We start from the raw sequence: 19,987 nt of genomic DNA on the forward strand, positions 1-19,987 counted from the left end.
ATTGGTACTTACTTTTTGTCATTCTATGATATATGGTTAGATGAGCACTGCTATTAATGTGAGGCGTGGGTGTGTAGGTCACTTGAGTCCGCATTTGTATGTCGGTGTTCCTCGGTGGACACATTTCATTTCCCCTGTTACAATTACCTAGTGTTTGTACTGTTTTTAATGGTTATTTAATAAACTTTATACTTTTATGGGTCCTTTTGACTGCATTTTTTTGTGGTTTTTTCTCCAATTAGAGATGTAGTTTAGTATTTCAGATTCACTATGTCTCTTTCCTCATGGGCAGTCACTGCCGGACCTTAGGTATCCATGGTTATGTCCATTGATACAGTAACAGCTAGTTGCAAGTGGTAGTAACCATAGATACCTAAGGTCCTGCTATGCCTGCACATCAGGAAAGAGACATAGTGAATCAGAAGAACTATACTACATTGCTAATTGGAGGTATTTGCTAATATTATTATTATTATTACATATTGCGATAGGATCTTGGAGGTAGGAATACCTCTTTAAATATTCTTCTTATCCATTTATCTGAAGGGTATGTAACAACCAGCATGGCTGCCATGAATGTTTTTTGCTGGGGTCCTTACCTAGTTTTCTGGGTGGTGATTCATGAGTAAGTAAACAGAACCAGGTCAGGGCTGAATGTTCTCCTTCACTGACACAAGCAAATGGTGAGAATTAAAACATAAAGTGGGCAATTTATCCAATGTTTGGAACCAACCAGGATTTTGGGGCATTTTGTGTACATTTTGGACAGTTGTGCTCTAATTTTAAAGCACTTTTGCACCAAATCCATAATTTTTATTTTCAGCTCCATAAACCAGGTTGGTCCCATATTATGACTTTTTTTTATTTGCGCCAGTAGGAGATGGTGTAAAAAGTGGAATATCACCATAACCCTCCCCCCCCAATCCTTCTGGAAATTAGTGTACTTTCCATGTTGTGGTGAATAAAGACGACAAGTGGCCTTTAGCACCGCGTTTTCATCTCTTGAGGACTGAAGTAAATAGTTATTCCTCACAATAAGTTTGACCAGCGGCTGACAGCTCACATCATATTGTCCATTACTGCAGCGGCTCCATCCCAGTGACGCCAGGGGAGGGGTGAAGAGAAGCGCTTGGCAGATGGTTGTAGCCAGTCCTCCATTCACACAATGACAGCATGAGGCTGAAAGCCATACTATGCCCTGACCACATGCTCTGTGCCCGAGGGTGGCCCCGGGGAACCCTTTCAGGGCCAGCCAAGGCGCAGCTTGGAGGAGTCAGCAAGGTTTCAGGGCCGGAGTTGGAATGGCGTATTTTGGGCATTGCTGCATCCTAAAGGGATCGGAGGCCTGGAAAGCGCTAGAGGTCAGATGCTAATGGGAAACTTCTCCTCAGTGTAAAATCAGCATTATGAAAGGGGCTGCCTGGTGGCCCTGTAGCCAATAGGGACTACGGTAGGGTAGGGGTCACCGAACAGATTTCTGCCACAGTCCCCTCAATTGTAAATTTAGCTGAGGCCCATAGAACCACAAGTAGCAGCAGGCTCTACATCCTATGGTTTCTCTGCTGACTACAAGTACCAGCAGGATGTGACTGATGCAAGTAGCAATCACAGTCCTGCACACTGCTGGGATTTACAGTCCCCTGACAGCTCTTCCTGTCACCAGTCCCTTGGGCACTGTGCCTGCAGCCATAGCCAGCCCCCCCGGACCCTTCCCCCTCCTCCCCGGCAGCACAGCGCCCTCCACACTCCCATTCACATGGTAATGAGAGGGAGCATCAGCCCGATCCCTCCGCAGCCACAAGTCACAACTTTTGAAGTTTGTGAAGAAGTAGTCCCTCCCTCTGCCGGCGGAAGGAGACTCGCCGGTCGCGCACACCCAGCGCTGCGCTCACTCTGGGCATTTCCCTGCTGAGACCTGGAGCGGAGCTGCGGCTCCGGGGACTGATAGAGACCGGAGAGAAGCCGGCCAGAGTGCGGGGAACGGGGCAGGATTATACCGAGGAGCCGCTGTTCTCCAGGACTTATGTGTCTGCTGTAGCCGCATCCAGGAGGAATGGAGCGGGCAGGAGCCGCCGCTATAATGGTCCTGGCGCTGACCGTCACTGCACAAGGTAAAGCGTGAGCCCAAGAGCTGACACTCCACACAGACCGACCGTGGCGCTGTGCATAGATACTGACAGTGTAACGTACGGGCGCTGTGCATAGATACTGACAGTGTAACGTACAGTCGCTGTGCATAGATACTGACAGTGTAACGTACAGGCGCTGTGCATAGATACTGACACAGTGTAGCGTACAGGCGCTGTGCATAGATACTGACACAGTGTAACGTACAGGCGCTGTGCATAGATACTGACACAGTGTAACGGTGCAGGAGCAGTGTATAGATACTGACACTGTAACGTACAGGCGCTGTGCATAGGTACTGGCACAGTGTAACGTACAGGCGCTGTGCATAGGTACTGGCACAGTGTAACGTACAGGCGCTGTGCATAGATACTGACACAGTGTAACGTACAGGCACTGTGCATAGATACTGGCACAGTGTAACGTACAGGCGCTGTGCATAGATACTGACACAGTGTAACGTACAGGCACTGTGCATAGATAATGACAGTGTAACGTACAGGCGCTGTGCATAGATACTGGCACAGTGTAACGTACAGGCGCTGTGCATAGATACTGACACAGTGTAACGTACAGGCGCTGTGCATAGATACTGACACAGTGTAACGTACAGGCGCTGTGCATAGATACTGACACAGTGTAACGTACAGGCGCTGTGCATAGATACTGACACGGTAACGTACAGGCGCTGTGCATAGATACTGATACAGTGTAACGTGCAGGAGCTGTATATGGACTGATACAGTGTAACGTGCAGGAGCTGTATATGGACTGATACAGTGTAACGTGCAGGAGCTGTATATGGACTGATACAGTGTAACGTGCAGGAGCGGTGTATATGGACTGATACAGTGTAACGTGCAGGAGCTCTGTATATGGACTGATACAGTGTAACGTGCAGGAGCTGTGTATATGGACTGATACAGTGTAACGTGCAGGAGCGGTGTATATGGACTGATACAGTGTAACGTGCAGGAGCTCTGTATATGGACTGATACAGTGTAACGTGCAGGAGCTGTGTATATGGACTGATACAGTGTAACGTGCAGGAGCGGTGTATATGGACTGATACAGTGTAACGTGCAGGAGCTCTGTATATGGACTGATACAGTGTAACGTGCAGGAGCTCTGTATATGGACTGATACAGTGTAACGTGCAGGAGCTGTATATGGACTGATACAGTGTAACGTGCAGGAGCTGTGTATATGGACTGATACAGTGTAACGTGCAGGAGCGGTGTATATGGACTGATACAGTGTAACGTGCAGGAGCTGTGTAGGGCCTGATACAGTGTAACGTGCAGGAGCTGTGTATATGGACTGATACAGTGTAACGTGCAGGAGCTGTGTATATGGACTGATACAGTGTAACGTGCAGGAGCTGTGTACGGACTGATACAGTGTAACGTGCAGGAGCTGTGTATATGGACTGATACAGTGTAACGTGCAGGAGCTGTGTAGGGCCTGATACAGTGTAACGTGCAGGAGCTGTGTATATGGACTGATACAGTGTAACGTGCAGGAGCTGTGTATATGGACTGATACAGTGTAACGTGCAGGAGCTCTGTATATGGACTGATACAGTGTAACGTGCAGGAGCTGTGTATATGGACTGATACAGTGTAACGTGCAGGAGCTGTGTATATGGACTGATACAGTGTAACGTGCAGGAGCTGTGTATGGACTGATACAGTGTAACGTGCAGGAGCGGTGTTTATGTACTGATACAGTGTACCGTGCAGGAGCTGTATATGGACTGATACAGTGTAACGTGCAGGAGCTGTATATGGACTGATACAGTGTAACGTGCAGGAGCTGTATATGGACTGATACAGTGTAACGTGCAGGAGCTGTATATGGACTGATACAGTGTAATGTGCAGGAGCTGTGTATATGGACTGATACAGTGTAACGTGCAGGAGCGGTGTATATGGACTGATACAGTGTAACGTGCAGGAGCTGTGTATATGGACTGATACAGTGTAACGTGCAGGAGCGGTGTATATGGACTGATACAGTGTAACGTGCAGGAGCTGTGTAGGGCCTGATACAGTGTAACGTGCAGGAGCTGTGTATATGGACTGATACAGTGTAACGTGCAGGAGCTGTGTATATGGACTGATACAGTGTAACGTGCAGGAGCTGTGTACGGACTGATACAGTGTAACGTGCAGGAGCTGTATATGGACTGATACAGTGTAATGTGCAGGAGCGGTGTATATGGACTGATAAAGTGTAACGTGCTGGAGCTGTATATGGACTGATACAGTGTAACGTGCAGGAGCGGTGTATATGGACTGATAGTGTAACGTGCAGGAGCTGTGTATATGGACTGATACAGTGTACCGTGCAGGAGCGGTGTATATGGACTGATACAGTGTAACATGCAGGAGCGGTGTATATGGACTGATACAGTGTAACATGCAGGAGCGGTGTATATGGACTGATACAGTGTAACGTGCAGGAGCTGTGTATATGGACTGATACAGTGTAACGTGCAGGAGCTGTGTATATGGACTGATACAGTGTAACGTGCAGGATCGGTGTATATGGACTGATACAGTGTAACGTGCAGGAGCTGTGTAGGGCCTGATACAGTGTAACGTGCAGGAGCTGTGTATATGGACTGATACAGTGTAACGTGCAGGAGCTGTGTACAAACTGATAGTGTAACGTGCAGGAGCTGTGTACGGACTGATACAGTGTAACGTGCAGGAGCGGTGTATATGGACTGATACAGTGTAACGCGCAGGAGCGGTGTATATGGACTGATACAGTGTAACGTGCTGGAGCTGTATATGGACTGATACAGTGTAACGTGCTGGAGCTGTATATGGACTGATACAGTGTAACGTGCAGGAGCGGTGTATATGGACTGATACAGTGTAACGTGCAGGAGCTGTGTATATGGACTGATACAGTGTAACGTGCAGGAGCTGTATATGGACTGATACAGTGTAACGTGCAGGAGCTCTGTATATGGACTGATACAGTGTAACGTGCAGGAGCTGTATATGGACTGATACAGTGTAACGTGCAGGAGCTGTGTACGGACTGATACAGTGTAACGTGCAGGAGCTGTGTATATGGACTGATACAGTGTAACGTGCAGGAGCTGTATATGGACTGATACAGTGTAACGTGCAGGAGCTGTGTACGGACTGATACAGTGTAACGTGCAGGAGCTGTATATGGACTGATACAGTGTAACGTGCAGGAGCTGTGTACGGACTGATACAGTGTAACGTGCAGGAGCTGTATATGGACTGATACAGTGTAACGTGCAGGAGCTGTATATGGACTGATACAGTGTAACGTGCAGGAGCTGTGTACGGACTGATACAGTGTAACGTGCAGGAGCTGTATATGGACTGATACAGTGTAATGTGCAGGAGCGGTGTATATGGACTGATAAAGTGTAACGTGCTGGAGCTCTGTATATGGACTGATACAGTGTAACGTGCAGGAGCGGTGTATATGGACTGATACAGTGTAACGTGCAGGAGCTGTGTACGGACTGATACAGTGTAATGTGCAGGAGCTGTATATGGACTGATACAGTGTAACGTGCAGGAGCTGTGTATATGGACTGATACAGTGTAACGTGCAGGAGCTCTGTATATGGACTGATACAGTGTAACGTGCAGGAGCTCTGTATATGGACTGATACAGTGTAACGTGCAGGAGCTGTGTATATGGACTGATACAGTGTAACGTGCAGGAGCTGTGTAGGGCCTGATACAGTGTAACGTGCAGGAGCTCTGTATATGGACTGATACAGTGTAACGTGCAGGAGCTGTGTATATGGACTGATACAGTGTAATGTGCAGGAGCTGTGTATATGGACTGATAGTGTAACGTGCAGGAGCTGTGTATATGGACTGATAGTGTACAGTATAATCAGAAGGCTCTGATCACTCATGTGTGACCCGTGGAGCTGACAATCTGCAGCTTCTGTTGGTGGGTACAGATGACTGTGACATTGGATGGGCAGCAGGTTCTCTGGTCCTCTGCTCTATAATGCTTCAGTGTACATCAGTTCTGTGAATAAGAGGTGGAGGGGACACTGCTGCTCCTGCCCTGGGTCTATGATCCCCCTACACCCTCATCATTGGGGAGCAGTGTGTAGACCTCTGGGGATGGGGTGTGTGTGACATCGGGCTCATCCTTCTCTCAATGTTTCCGGATTCTAGTACACAAGGTGCAGGCAGCCTGAACACCAAAACTGCCAGTGAGGTGCCAAGCCTGCTGGGCCTTGTAGTTCCCAGGTGGAAGGAGCTGCAGATTCATCTTCTCATTGTCTCTTTTGCATTTGAGTTTTTGGTGTTTTGACAGGGAATAAAAAACCTCCATCTGTGACTTCTGGCAGCTGATGCCTTGGGTTGTGGTTGGTGAACAGCACTGTGGAGTGTGGAGGTGCTATGAGGTTATGTTTTTTTACATTTTATGGTGAGAGGACTGCTGGTCCTGTATGGGTGTTCATTGTGTCTAATTGGGGGATTCTTTGTATTTTGGGGTCCACCTAGTATGATGTTTCCGGCCTGGATTATTTTCTGTGAATAAATCTGCCTATGAGCTGCTGTTACTGGATGTCTTGTCCCATGAGCTTGCAATCATTATCAGCGGCTTCACTGTCTGCCCCATTTTGAGGGTTTCCGGCTTCTCAGACTAGGGACAGTTATTCTTCTGCTTTCTGTTACGGAAGCAGAGTCCCCCCACACATAGGTGTCCTCCAAGCCTTCTATCTTCACTGACATTTCTCCTTAATCAGCCCCCTGTCCCCCCCTACCATAACAGTAGTTATCAGTACAGGAAATGTTGTATCGTGTTTATATAGAAATGTTGTTTTTTTTACTTGGATACTTTATTACTATTATGTGAGGGGGTCTCTATGTGAAGCAGTGCCCCCAGTGGTCATATTAGGACGTAGATGAGAACTTGACTTTTGCATTGTGCAAAGTTTTTGACTTTTACCATTGAGAACAGTGTATAATGATTGTCACTGGGGGGGTTAACAGGCTATTATAGAGCTAATAGTGATTGCTGTTCGGACTGCAGTGGTGCTGGGGTCAGTGGTGGCAGCTGGGCCCTCTGGGATACACTGGATAATGTCTCTCCCCTGCTGGGATGCTTGTATTTGAGGATAGGCTCGCCCCATCAGGGTGAAGTACAACATTTAGGTTTGCCGCACGTGCTCTGTGGACAAGTCTCTGAACTTGTTTTGGAGCTGAAATCTGTTCCTCTACGAAGAAGCTGGAGGCGCAAACTTTCCCCGTCTAGTTTCACAGCTCAGATCATTTCCTATCGCAGAATGACTGCAGGGAAATGGGAGGGAGGAGGTGAATGTGACGCTTGTCTGCTTCTTAAACTTCTGAGTTTCCAACGTCTGACTATTTAATCAGTCCATAAGAGAACGGTACAGAGTGAAAATTAGACGGAGTCGTCCTTTCTGCATTTTGCTAATTGTACCAAAGTCTGGAAAAATTGGGTAACTTCCAATATGTCTGACATAACAGGATTGGCGCCCAGTTCTCATTGTCACTTCTGTCCTCTAGTATCTGCAGTAGGCTCAACAATTTAGGTGTCGCAGTTCATGAATTATAAGAGAGGCTGCCATAGCCTGCTGGGGTTTGTAGTATCACAGCAGCCATGGCCTCACAGGTGGAGCATGGCTTCTCTATTTTTATTATTTTTTTTTAGAGTGGGTTTTGTTCTGAAGAGTTAATTGGCCTTCTCTTTGATGCCCCCTCTCCAAGAGGGCAAACACAGGCGGCAGTGTGCTCTCCTAGCAGGGGGCTATTATAGTCCCAGCTCTGGGCTGCAGGTATTATGTGACAGGGGAGCAGGACATGGATTCCTGCCCTGTGCTAAACAATATGCCAAGAGGTGTGTGGATCCTCACAATGGCCGGCTCTGATTTCCCTCTTTGTTGGGAATGAAGAATAGACCCTGCTCTGCAGCTGTTGTGTTTTCCCAGGAGCAGCCTGGAGGGGTGGGGGCGTTGTTTGTCACACATCCCCTCCCCCGCACCGGGTACTTCAGGACACATGGGGGTATTCCATCAGTAGTGATGCTAAAGAATGACCCCTAAGATGTGGCACCATCTAGTCCTCATGTTTCTAAACTTTGTTGGGGCATAACTAGTAAGGCTCTGTGCACACGATGTGGATTTTGCTGCGGATCCGCAGCGGTTTCCCATGAGTTTACAGTACAATGTAAACTTATGGGAAACGGAAAACGCAGTGCCCATGCTGCGGAAACAAAACACGCGGAAACGCAGCGGTTTACATTCCACAGCATGTCAATTCTTTGTGCGGAATCCGCAGCGCTTTTACACCTGCTCCATAATAGAAAACCGCAGGTGTAAAACCGCAGTAGAATCCGCACAAAAAACGCGATAAATCTGCAGGAAAATCAACAGTGGACCATTCTACGTGTGCACATAGCCCAAAAGGGCACAAGAAACTTTCATCCTGAGAGTCCCAGAAATATCGATTACTAAACAAATGGTCCAAAATTAAGTTGTAAGTTGTAAATCATAGTCTGCCATTGTCCCCTCTCCCATGTGCAGTGACTCATTGTGAAATACTTATCACAATTTTGCTTTCTGCTTCTTTTAAATCAAGACTTTAGTGCAGGAATTAACGAGAACATGTTTCCTGTCTGCAGTGATAAATCGTGTCCAGGTGACTAAAGGGTAGTGCCCCACTGTGTGCAGTGCCCCATGCCAGTGCCTGGCAGGACAAAGCCGCTCCCTACCCTGATGTATGTACATGAGGAGCAGACTGCTACATCTCCGCTACGGTTCTCATTCCTGCCTCTGATCTTTCATCGTTATGTCGGTGTCCAGGGCACATGATGATGTTACAGCTTTTCAGGCTCCACTCCCGAGAGGCACATGTGACTTTTGGTTCGAAGTCGATGTGTCTGGGGAGTCCATTTCTAGTGACATAGCCGTGGCCAGTGCCTGGTGACGCTGCCCATTCACAGGGGTAACTGTCTCTTCTATGTATCAGTCACAGTCTGCATTCACCATAGTATACTTTAATACTGAGCTGATAACTTCTGTTATACTTTGCTGCCAGACTTTTAATGGTGCTGTCCCTTTTTGCAGGATTACGGTGTACGCAGCCAGGAGAAACATGCCTGAATAATGGGAGATGTGAGGCTAGCGGGACGGAGTGCAGGTGAGTCACCATCATTTGTACAGCGCTCTCTCCCTGAGGCTATAAATACAAATGTCACCATATAATAGAGCAAAAAATAGTGTGATCAGCCATGAAGAGACTGACTGTATTCACCTATCGTGATAATCATGTCTGTACAGCAATGTGGAATTAATGTTGCTATATAAGTGAATAAAATAAATATGCTACAAACTATTACTTTCTGGTATCCGCCAATTGAGGCTGGGGAGCGGCTGACTGTGTAGTCTTCCAACATTGGGATTAGTGATAGGTGTAGATGCCTCACTGCCCACCAAGATCATTATAAATATTACGCAAACAAACTATATACAGTACAGACCAAAAGTTTGGACACACCTTCTTATTTAAAGATTTTTCTGTATTTTCATGACTACGAAAATTGTAAATTCACACTAAAGGCATCAAAACTATGAATTAACACGTGGAATTATATACTTAACAAAAAAGTGTGAAACAACTGAAATTATATCTTATATTCTAGGTTCTTCAAAGTAGCCACCTTTTGCTTTGATGACTGCTTTGCACACTCTTGGCATTCTCTTGATGAGCTTCAAGAGGTAGTCACCGGGAATGGTCTTATAACAATCTTGAAGGAGTTCCCAGAGATGCTTAGCACTTGTTGGCCCTTTTGCCTTCACTCTGCGGTCCAGCTCACCCCAAACCATCTCGATTGGGTTCAGGTCTGGTGACTGTGGAGGCCAGGTCATCTGGAGTAGCACCCCATCACTCTCCTTCTTGGTCAAATAGCCCTTACACAGCCTGGAGGTGTGTTTGAGGTCATTGTCCTGTTGAAAAATAAATGATGGTCCAACTAAACGCAAGCCAGATGAAATAGCATGCCACTGCAAGATTCTGTGGTAGCCATGCTGGTTCAGTATGCCTTCAATTTTGAATAAATCCCCAACAGTGTCACCAGCAAAGCACCCCCACACCATCACACCTCCTCCTCCATGCTTCACGGTGGGAACCAGGCATGTAGAGTCCATCCGTTCACCTTTTCTGCATCGCACAAAGACACGGTGGTTGGAACCAAAGATCTCAAATTTGGACTCATCAGACCAAAGCACAGATTTCCACTGGTCTAATGTCCATTCCTTGTGTTCTTTAGCCCAAACAAGTCTCTTCTGCTTGTTGCCTGTCCTTAGCAGCTATTTTACCATGAAGGCCTGCTGCACAAAGTCTCCTCTTAACAGTTGTTGTAGAGATGTGTCTGCTGCTAGAACTCTGTGTGGCATTGACCTGGTCTCTAATCTGAGCTGCTGTTAACCTGCAATTTCTGAGGCTGGTGACTCGGATAAACTTATCCTCAGAAGCAGAGGTGACTCTTGGTCTTCCTTTCCTGGGGCGGTCCTCATGTGAGCCAGTTTCTTTGTAGCGCTTGATGGTTTTTGCCACTGCACTTGGGGACACTTTCAAAGTTTTCCTAATTTTTCGGACTCACTGACCTTCATTTCTTAAAGTAATGATGGCCACTCGTTTTTCTTTACTTAGCTGTTTTTTTTCTTGCCATAAAACAAATTCTAACAGTTTATTCAGTAGGACTATCAGCTGTGTATCCACCAGACTTCTGCACAACACAACTGATGGTCCCAACACCATTTATAAGGCAAGAAGTCCCACTTATTTAACCTGACAGGGCACACCTGTGAAGTGAAAACCATTCCCGGTGACTACCTCTTGAAGCTCATCAAGAGAATGCCAAGAGTGTGCAAAGCAGTCATCAAAGCAAAAGATGGCTACTTTGAAGAACCTAGAATATAAGACTTATTTTCAGTTGTTTCACACTTTTTTTGTTAAGTATATAATTCCACATGTGTTAATTCATAGTTTTGATGCCTTCAGTGTGAATGTACAATTTTCATAGTCATAAAAATGCAGAAAAATCTTTAAATGAGAAGGTGTGTCCAAACTTTTGGTCTGTACTGTATATCTATATGTATATAATCTTACCTACCCACAAATGTATCGTTCTATTTGGTCACACAGGTATTTGGGCACAGACATGATGCAATTTCCTGGTGATGTTAGCAGCTTCCCCCCAGGATGATCCTGATGAACAATAGCGAATCCTTCAGGCCTATTGACAGGCAGTCTTACACAGGGCAGCCCCTCTATTGTCAGCCTCTAATGAATACAGACCACTTTTTTCCCCTCCACCCTTCACACTGAAGCCACATGGCTGCTTGATGCTGTAAATCTTGTTTTCTTTTCATTGAGAAAAGCGACAGCTGGGGTTCGCTCAAAATTTGGTCTCCATTATTCAGAGATGCAGATTAACATTGTGCAACTAATCACCCGCTGGCCCAGAATGCACTGCGGACACTTTTTATTCTTGGGGCTGATTCTATTACTCACCCCCAATCCCAAGGACAGTGAATAAAAAATATAAAACTTCAGAGGAGACACAATGAGAACTTGTATCCAGAGCAAACCATCATGGAATATCCCTCATCTTCACAATTGGGGGCTGAGACACGGAGACGTTTGTTAAGAGGAGGCATCTGTACAAAAAAAAAATTCTCAAATTTTCCTTAAATTTCTCCACCAGTGAGTTTTTATCTAATTGGATAGATTTGTTGTTTCTTCAGATCAGCGTGACGCTCACGAATCCCCTGACTGCGTTTTATTGCAGCGTCTGAATGAAACGTGTGATTGTAGATTTCTCTCCAGGAGTTTCCCGACAGCTGTATCTAAATGAGCGAAGCCCGCACTGATTTTTTTTTTTTTTTGTGATTCTGTGTGTAATTTGTCTCTAGGAGCCAGATAAAGCAAAGCCGGGGTGGCAAGCTGCGAAAATAGCGTTCTTAAATGAGCGTGGTGACCATAATCTGCAGGCAGATGGTTGCCCGATCCCTGGGGCCCTCTGAATAACACAACTGTTCTGATGAATGTTTTCCAATGGTTCCTCCCGGTGTATTTGGCTGTGTAATGCTAAGTAGCTCAGTCACTTTAAGCCTGATCATCTCCTTAAATAATTTTCCCAAAGGGACGTTTTTAAAGAAAAGTGCAATTATCACCCTGTGTTCTTGTATCCTGCCCCTCCCCCAACTACAGGAACCCATGGACTTTAATTGCACCAATTAAACTCCTGGATTATAATAAGGAGTAAATTCTCAGTGAATTGGTTAATGAGAAATCTCTGGTATTTGCTGTATCCTGCCCCTCTCCTGCTCTCTCCTGATTTTGTAGGAGTCTCTGTCATCACAGCGCCGGCTCCAGATAAGCGTCAGGATAGCGTGGCATCTGAGCCTGGCTGGGATACAATATGGCGCACTGGCTGGCAGCCACATCTCTGTTTCACCTGTCTTTTATCAGTTTTGTTCACAAAGGTTCCATTATGTTTCCCCCAAATCCAATTAGAAAGTCAAGTGAAATAAAAACCGCTGAGGGAAAGGAGATTCCTGCTTTTCTGCAGCTGATGTGTAAAACGAGCAAGTCTCCTCCATCTGCAGAGTCTGAAACTTGCAGCCAGATGTCAGATTATATTGGGGGGCACCTCCAAGTGCTCGGGGGCTTGATGGCACCTATTTTTATTTTTTTTTCAACAAAACTTCACAGTTAATTTCCAGAACTTTTCCTTTGGTCACCATTGGTTATTGCACCAGTTATCCTACGGGTACTGGACATTGGTGCAGCCAGCACACAGCTTTCTTGGGCCGCTGAATGTCTAGTCTGCCCATCTACGGTAAAGCTGGGTGACAACTGTGTAAGCTGTAATGATGCCATACTGGTTGTCACCCTGCTTTTCTTAATGAACAGAGGTTCATGGTGCCGACAGAAGGATGTGAAGCTCATCCACTTGTAGTCCCGATATGAGGACGGGGAGTCTCCTGCTCTACAGCCTTTGTATAATGGTCTGCTTGTGAGAGGTCCCTTCCCGTCCATCTGCCAGCGCTGTAGTCAGCAGATGTTTGCACAGACTGCCTCAGCTCTCCCCCCTCCTTCATCTTTTTTTTCCTGTGTTGATAAGGAGGCAACTCCCCAATGAAGGAGCACATGATGCTTCATATTGCCACCACTGGCGCCCCCTGTACATACGGTCACATGTCTTGTAGATGCTGTAGGCTCCATAGCTGCGTTTGAGAAAACATGGATAACAGTGATAAAAATAGTCCAATATTTAGAGGACTAAGGAAAGTTCTTATTGAAGCTGTATCCATTGCCACAGAGGCCACCACGGTATGTGTCAGTGTTATTGTGGTAAACGCCTTTCACCATTTATAATGGACTCTTTGCTTTCTTTGTCACTGATGTCAGTTTCCTAACAAACAGGTTACAGATTATTTTTGGTTTACAAAACGAACCTTTTCTCCTGCTGTTTTTGCCTTGAACACATTGTGCCCGGGTAGTATCTACAAGTGGCTGACAATAAGGAACTGCAGGTATTCTATGCAGCATGTGCCCGGCCAGCTCTGCCGTGTCCCTTGGGTGGCAATGTGGATCTGAGTATATAGGCTGCTGTGCTAGGAGGTGACGCCATGCCTGACTTGCCCTGACTGCCATTCCTGGAGTTTAATGTTCCATCCCCTGCCCTGCGGTTCCCATGCCCAGTGTGTTAAAGTTCCCCGTATCTACCTCCTCGCAAGGGTACCGTCCATACAGAGGTGGGAGATTCACAGCTTACTGGAGGTTAATAACTTGTTCAATGAGTCGAACATGCAAATAAGCCTCAAGGCTGTGTGGAGTTTATAAAGAGAGCAGTATAGGTCGGTGTGCAAGGTGTTTTTTTTTTTTTCCTCACCTCATGCATCCAAAGTGTGGAGAATAACGGAGCAAGGGAGCTTATACATTGCTTTGAACAGTTGCAGAAAGCATAGATATAAACCTGTGTATAGCATGGTGACAAAAAACATTAACAAGTCTGACAGCAGATGATAGTGATTCTGGGTAACATGATGCATTTTTTTTAGGTTGAGGCTACAGGGTTTTCCCAAAAATCGTCATCCATCATCCCAATCACTGGGGTCATGGATCCAGAGGAATGCCACCAAGGGGTGAGGACAGACCTTTCTCTGCAGGTCTCTTGGCTATAGAGATCATCTTGGATATTTGTTGAGGTTCCTGGATGATTGATCTATGTGAGGGCTCGTGCACATGACCGATTTTCTCATACGAGTGCTATCCATGGGTTTCACTGATATTACTCGTGCCTATGATATTCTATGGGGCTGTGCACATGTGCGATTTTTCTTATTCCTAACTCCCCCACGCACCCCCCCCCTCAGGCCGAGAGGTCCACAGAAAAAATTGGAGGCATGTCTGGTTTTGATCCAAGGGGTCTGATCAAAATCACCAATGCAAGTCTGAGTCTGAATTAATGCAGACGAACAGGATGAAGTGTAGAAACTTTTTTTTTCCACCTACAAGAAAAACTGATGCCAGTCTGATCAGAAAAATCAGTCCATTTTTCACATTTGTGGAGAAATCGGTCGTGTTAACCTACCCTAATTCCCTGCTCCCATATTCCGACTTTAACAGGGAATCTCACATAAGATGAAAGCAGGATGAGTTGTAATAGCCATATTGACAGTTTTCTGACTTGAAAAGTAAGGCTAAGTTCACACGTTGCAGAATTGCCGCGGAAATTTCCGCGACAATTCTGCGCCTCCTGCCGCGGGTATATCGCATGCAGAGTTAGCATGCATATACCCGCAGAAAACTAGCGTTTTGCAAACATAATTAGCTTGCAGAATGCTAGAGTTTTCCAAGCGATCTGTAGCATCGCTTGGAAAACTGACTGACAGGTTGGTCACACTTGTCAAACATAGTGTTTGACAAGTGTGACCAACTTTTTACTATAGATGCAGCCTATGCAGCATCTATAGTAAAAGATCGAATGTTTAAAAATAATAAAAAAAATAAAAAACATGGTTATACTCACCTGCAGACCTCAGCGGCGTCCGTTCCTATAGCTGGAGTGCAGTGAAGGGCCTGCGATGACGTCACTGTCTTGTGATTGGTCGCGTGAGTCACATGAGCGGTCACGCGACCAATCACAAGACAGTGACGTCATCACAGGTCCTGAACCACATCATCTATAGGAACGGAAGAGAGATCATGCACCGGAGAGGCGGGAACACTTCGGGGGCCATCAGAAGGTGAGTATAGGGCTATTTTTTATTTTAATTCTTTATTTTTTACCAATTATATGGTGCCCAGTCCATGGAGGAGAGTCTCCTCTCCTCCACCCTGGGTACCAACCGCACATGATCTGCTTGCTTCCCGCATGGTGTGCACAGCCCCGTGCGGGAAGTAAGCAGATCAATGCACTCCTATGGGTGCAGAATCGCCGCGATTCCGCAATTTTAATGAACATGCTGCGTTTTTTTCTGGAATGCGATTCCGCTCAGGAAAAAAAATGCAGCATGTGCACAAAAAATGCGGAATGCATTCTATTACATAGGATGCTTAATGTAAGCGTTTTTTTCGCGGTTCTATAGCGTTTTTATAGCGAAAAACCGCGAAAAAAACGCGAAAAATATGCTACGTGTGCACACAGCCTAAAGGTCTGAGTGTGAGATAACACTTGACGGAAAAGGACGAGTCCTATTTAGCGTTGGAAATTTTCTTTTTTGCTTCGTACCCCCGATGACTGTGCATTTCATTGGGTGGTATCTATGGGGAGCAATAAGATGCCTCCTGTGAGGACAATTTACTCAGATTCTCCTGATGTACTTTTGCAGTGTATTACAGGTCATTAGTTGTAATGTTCAGTCTCTTGGGTAGGTTATTATTTCTTTTCAGGTTGATGATCTGATCATTTTACCTAATTTTACATAGACGTCTGTTTAACAACGAGCCGTAGATTCCTGGAACAGATGTAGAGAAACCACATGAAACTCCCATCCAGGTGGAGATCCATCTGCTGCGAGGGGGGTAGGAGGCAGTCTGCTCAGTGGGTTAAACCGATCACTTGTGGTTTTGGGGGGAAGGTGTTCTAATAACTATCCCCACATTCGGTGAGGGAACCTGCTGGCATCGGTTAAAGTTGTTGTCTGTGTTCTGAGGCTGCATATATTAGGAAAACTCCCTCTATAGTTGATATGAGACCATTGGCTGGTCTTGTTTCCTTTCTAAATAGAACTGGGAATTGGGGGCAGAGGCAAATAATCATTCACCTCTTATGTGAAACAGGAAAAACCCAATTTTTAGTTTTGCACAGCAATCCTTCAAATTCTGCATCTACTTTCATCACCCAAAGTTGTTAGAAACTGATTTGATGTTGAGGTTGGTTCTCCGGAAGTAATGATTGTCCCAAGCGGACAGTCTCTGCCATAATGATCAAGTTTAGGTAATTTTATTTTCCCTTTATCCCTTTTATTTTTATTAGATGAATGGGTCTCCATTGAGCACTCTGGGGTAACATCAGCTTCCCTCTTGGGTTCATAGCTTTGTGATCGATATTTTGTGTAGTGAACAGAATGACACAACACAGAAATGTCTCGCTCCTATAAAGTCCATTTGTAAGATCGGGATTGTGCCCTTGATAGTGGGTGCTGACTGCATCTTGCGCCAACTCTTTTCCGGCACCTGGAAACATTTAGGGCTTCTCCAAGCTCTCAGAAACTCGGTGATTACTCTTAGACGCTAGGGAGGGGGATGGAGCTAATTAAAGTCATGACCCCTTCACATTTTAAAAGTTCTTTCCCACGGTTAACTTTATTTCTAGTGGAAGCAGATTGGTTGCTGGGAGTAGAACACAAATCTGTGTCTACCACATAAGGCCACCAAGCGGATAATCTGGCTACTCTGACTGCAGCAAGCATCGATACAGCCCCAGTTATGGCAGTGGAGATTTCTCCCACGACTGAAGTTTTGCCTGCTTGTGATCTCTGCTGCATTTTATAAGAATTTAAGTTGGAAGCAGCCAACATTGCCACCAGTTCAGCTCCCCAGGTTGCCCCATATTCCTACACTCCTGAATAATCCGTAAATGACCAAATTGACTGACAACCCTATGTTCATCCGTACTGACTATTTCACAAGCTTTAACTGACTGGCTGAAATAGAGTCCCGGACTGATACTGGGGAGAAGTGTAGATGTTATTTTCTGTTTGGAGTTTTCAATCCAATTCCCACGCTGCTGTGCGGCCCAGACTGGGGCTTTTCCCCTTCTTGTTCTGTGCTTTCCCTCTTGCTCCATTGTTGCTGTCGTATTTCTGGGGAGGAGGCGGCAGATGGCTGCACACACAATGGCTACAATCCCTGAACTCAGAAATAAGACTGGGGTCAAAGGTTACTGGGAAACATCTGCCATCTTGAGAGTCTTGGCAGCGGGGCGATCAGCACAAGGCAATAGTACCAAGTTTTATTGAACTTCTTAAGTGCAGTAAATGTGCTGCAGATGGTTGTAATATAGATGGCGGAATATTTGCATTGTGCGAGCAACTTCTGTTACTTCTGCTGCAAATTTTTTTTTTTCTACATTTTTAATTTCATTTTTGTAACAGCGAAAGAAATGTAGTATTTTTGCTTCCTCTTTTTTTCTGGGCGTTTATTATGCTTTGTAGAAGTCGCTGCTGCTTCCTGTTACCTCTGTACATAGTATGAAGCACAGCCGTCCATTCCCACTCTGGAGCTTAGTCTAATTTTCTGCTGTCTACAGGTGGATTCTCAGTCTTACACCATAGAAACAGAGCAAATTTCCACCTGTTAGTAATATGCTTGAATATGCGGATTACAGGTCCTGTCATATGGCTGTTTATCGATGGCTATAATATCAGGCCCTGGTTAGGAAAAACCATAAATGGTACAATCAGTGAAGATTAGGCTGTTTACAAGCTGGACACCAGCAAGGAAAAAACACAAGCTGTCATAGTTACTCATCAAAACTAATTTTAAGAGCTGAAACAAGAATTTCAGATGCAGGTGATGGTTTGCCGCCTGACTGCCAGGCACACACAAAATCAGCTGGCTATGTATTTAGCATCTCTTTGCTACTTTGGGCGAAATGTCTCCAGATTTCCCATGGGCCAATCAGTACCAGATCACTTTTCAGATTAGCCTATTCATGCCCATGGTCATCAAATTGGTGGAAATGAATGAAGCAATCCGTAATGTTACATATGTGGTCGCTGTGTGTCAGAGATCCCAGCTGTTTCTTCTTTTCTCTGTTTTTGACATTCGCCTTATCATTGTTGTTTTCTGTAGAGTATAGAATTCTTTTTGCCCTCATGTAGATTTTCAGATCTGAGGCCTGTGTCGTCAGGGATGGTATGAGGCTTCATTAAGGTACCTTCACACGAAACGACATTATAACGATATCGCTAGCAATCCGTGACGTTGCAGCGTCCTCGCTAGCGATATCGTTTCGTTTGACACGCAGCAGCGATCAGGATCCTGCTGTGATGTCGCTGGTCGCTGAATAAAGTCCAGAACTTTATTTGGTCGTCCGATCGCCGTGTATCGTTGTGTTTGAAAGCAAAAGCAACGATACCAGCGATATTTTACACTGGTAACCAGGGTAAACATCGGGTTACTAAGCGCAGGGCCGCGCTTAGTTACCCGATGTTTACCCTGGTTACTAGCGTAAAATGTAAAAAAAACAAACAGCACATACTCACATTGCGTCCCCTGCAGTCTGCTTCCTCCTCTGACTCAGCGCTGCAAAGTGAAAGTGAAAGCAGCACAGCGGTGACGTCACCGCTCTGCTCTCACTGTACGGCGCTCAGTCAGTCAGGAAGTGGACGCAGGGGGACGTGAATGTAAGTATGTGCTGTTTGTTTTTTTTTAGATTTTACGCTGGTAACCAGGGTAAACATCGGGTTACTAAGCGCGGCCCTGCGCTTAGTTACCCGATGTTTACCCTGGTTACCAGGGGACCTCGGCATAGTTGATCGCTGGAGAGCGGTCTGTGTGACAGCTCTCCAGCGACCAAACAGCGACGCTGCAGCGATCGACATCGTTGTCGCTATCGCTGCAGCGTCGCTTCGTGTGAAGGTACCTTTAGACTCATCATGTGCTTCTTGTAAATGGCCTAAAGGAGAAGCGTCGACTTGTCTCCACATCCTGAAACTGGCGGTGTTAACGTCTCACAGATGTTTATCATCTGAAGAATAAAGAAAAATCTTGCTGGAGTTTTTATTGACTAGTTTAATATGTCATCAGCCTTAGAAGAGTAATGGGTGTAAAAATAAAAAAGGTTTGGAATGGTTTAATGTGGTGTTTATAGCGACATTCACCGGTTGATATTTTGCAATGTGAATATACAGAGCCAGGTCCTGGTCACACACATGAAGGTTTGTTTCAGTATATCATTGTAGGCAATTGCTATACTCCTGGAGTAAAAGCCATAGCTTCCTAACACTCCTACCTAGTTTGGCTCCAGGTATGACAAGTTTTTGGTCTTCTTAACCATAGTTTCAGGACTTTATTAATATAATTTATTATTAATTAATATAAACGATTACCGGTTTAGGTTTTTTTTTTTTTCTTTTGTGCTCCTGTCTCTCTAAATAAGAACATATGAACAATTTAGGAAATTCCATTTACTCAATCGATGCTAAAAATATTCCATAGTCTCTATCTTAAGACAGTCCCTCGAGTTGGGGCCCACTCAGAGTAAACACATCTTACGTGCACCTGGGGTCTGCACAACGCTCAGTCACATATCTGGACTCATCCCTTTTGTATCATTGTGTGATCTTGTCCTG

General features: G+C 45.5%; 1 protein-coding gene across 1 annotated transcript in view; it reads left to right on the top strand.

The window, feature by feature from the left end:
- Positions 1-1,845: 1,845 nt before the first annotated feature.
- NOTCH1 (notch receptor 1) overlaps positions 1,846-19,987 on the top strand; it is a 46,517-nt gene continuing 28,375 nt past the window's right edge. The window contains exons 1-2 of the mRNA XM_077284797.1: positions 1,846-2,111; positions 9,242-9,314. Of these exons, the coding sequence (XP_077140912.1) occupies positions 2,054-2,111; positions 9,242-9,314 (131 nt within the window). The 5' untranslated portion in view covers positions 1,846-2,053. The remainder of the gene's footprint in view (positions 2,112-9,241; positions 9,315-19,987) is intronic.

The sequence above is a fragment of the Ranitomeya variabilis genome, chromosome 2, assembly GCF_051348905.1.
Source record: "Ranitomeya variabilis isolate aRanVar5 chromosome 2, aRanVar5.hap1, whole genome shotgun sequence".
Classification (NCBI taxonomy): Eukaryota; Metazoa; Chordata; class Amphibia; order Anura; family Dendrobatidae; genus Ranitomeya; species Ranitomeya variabilis.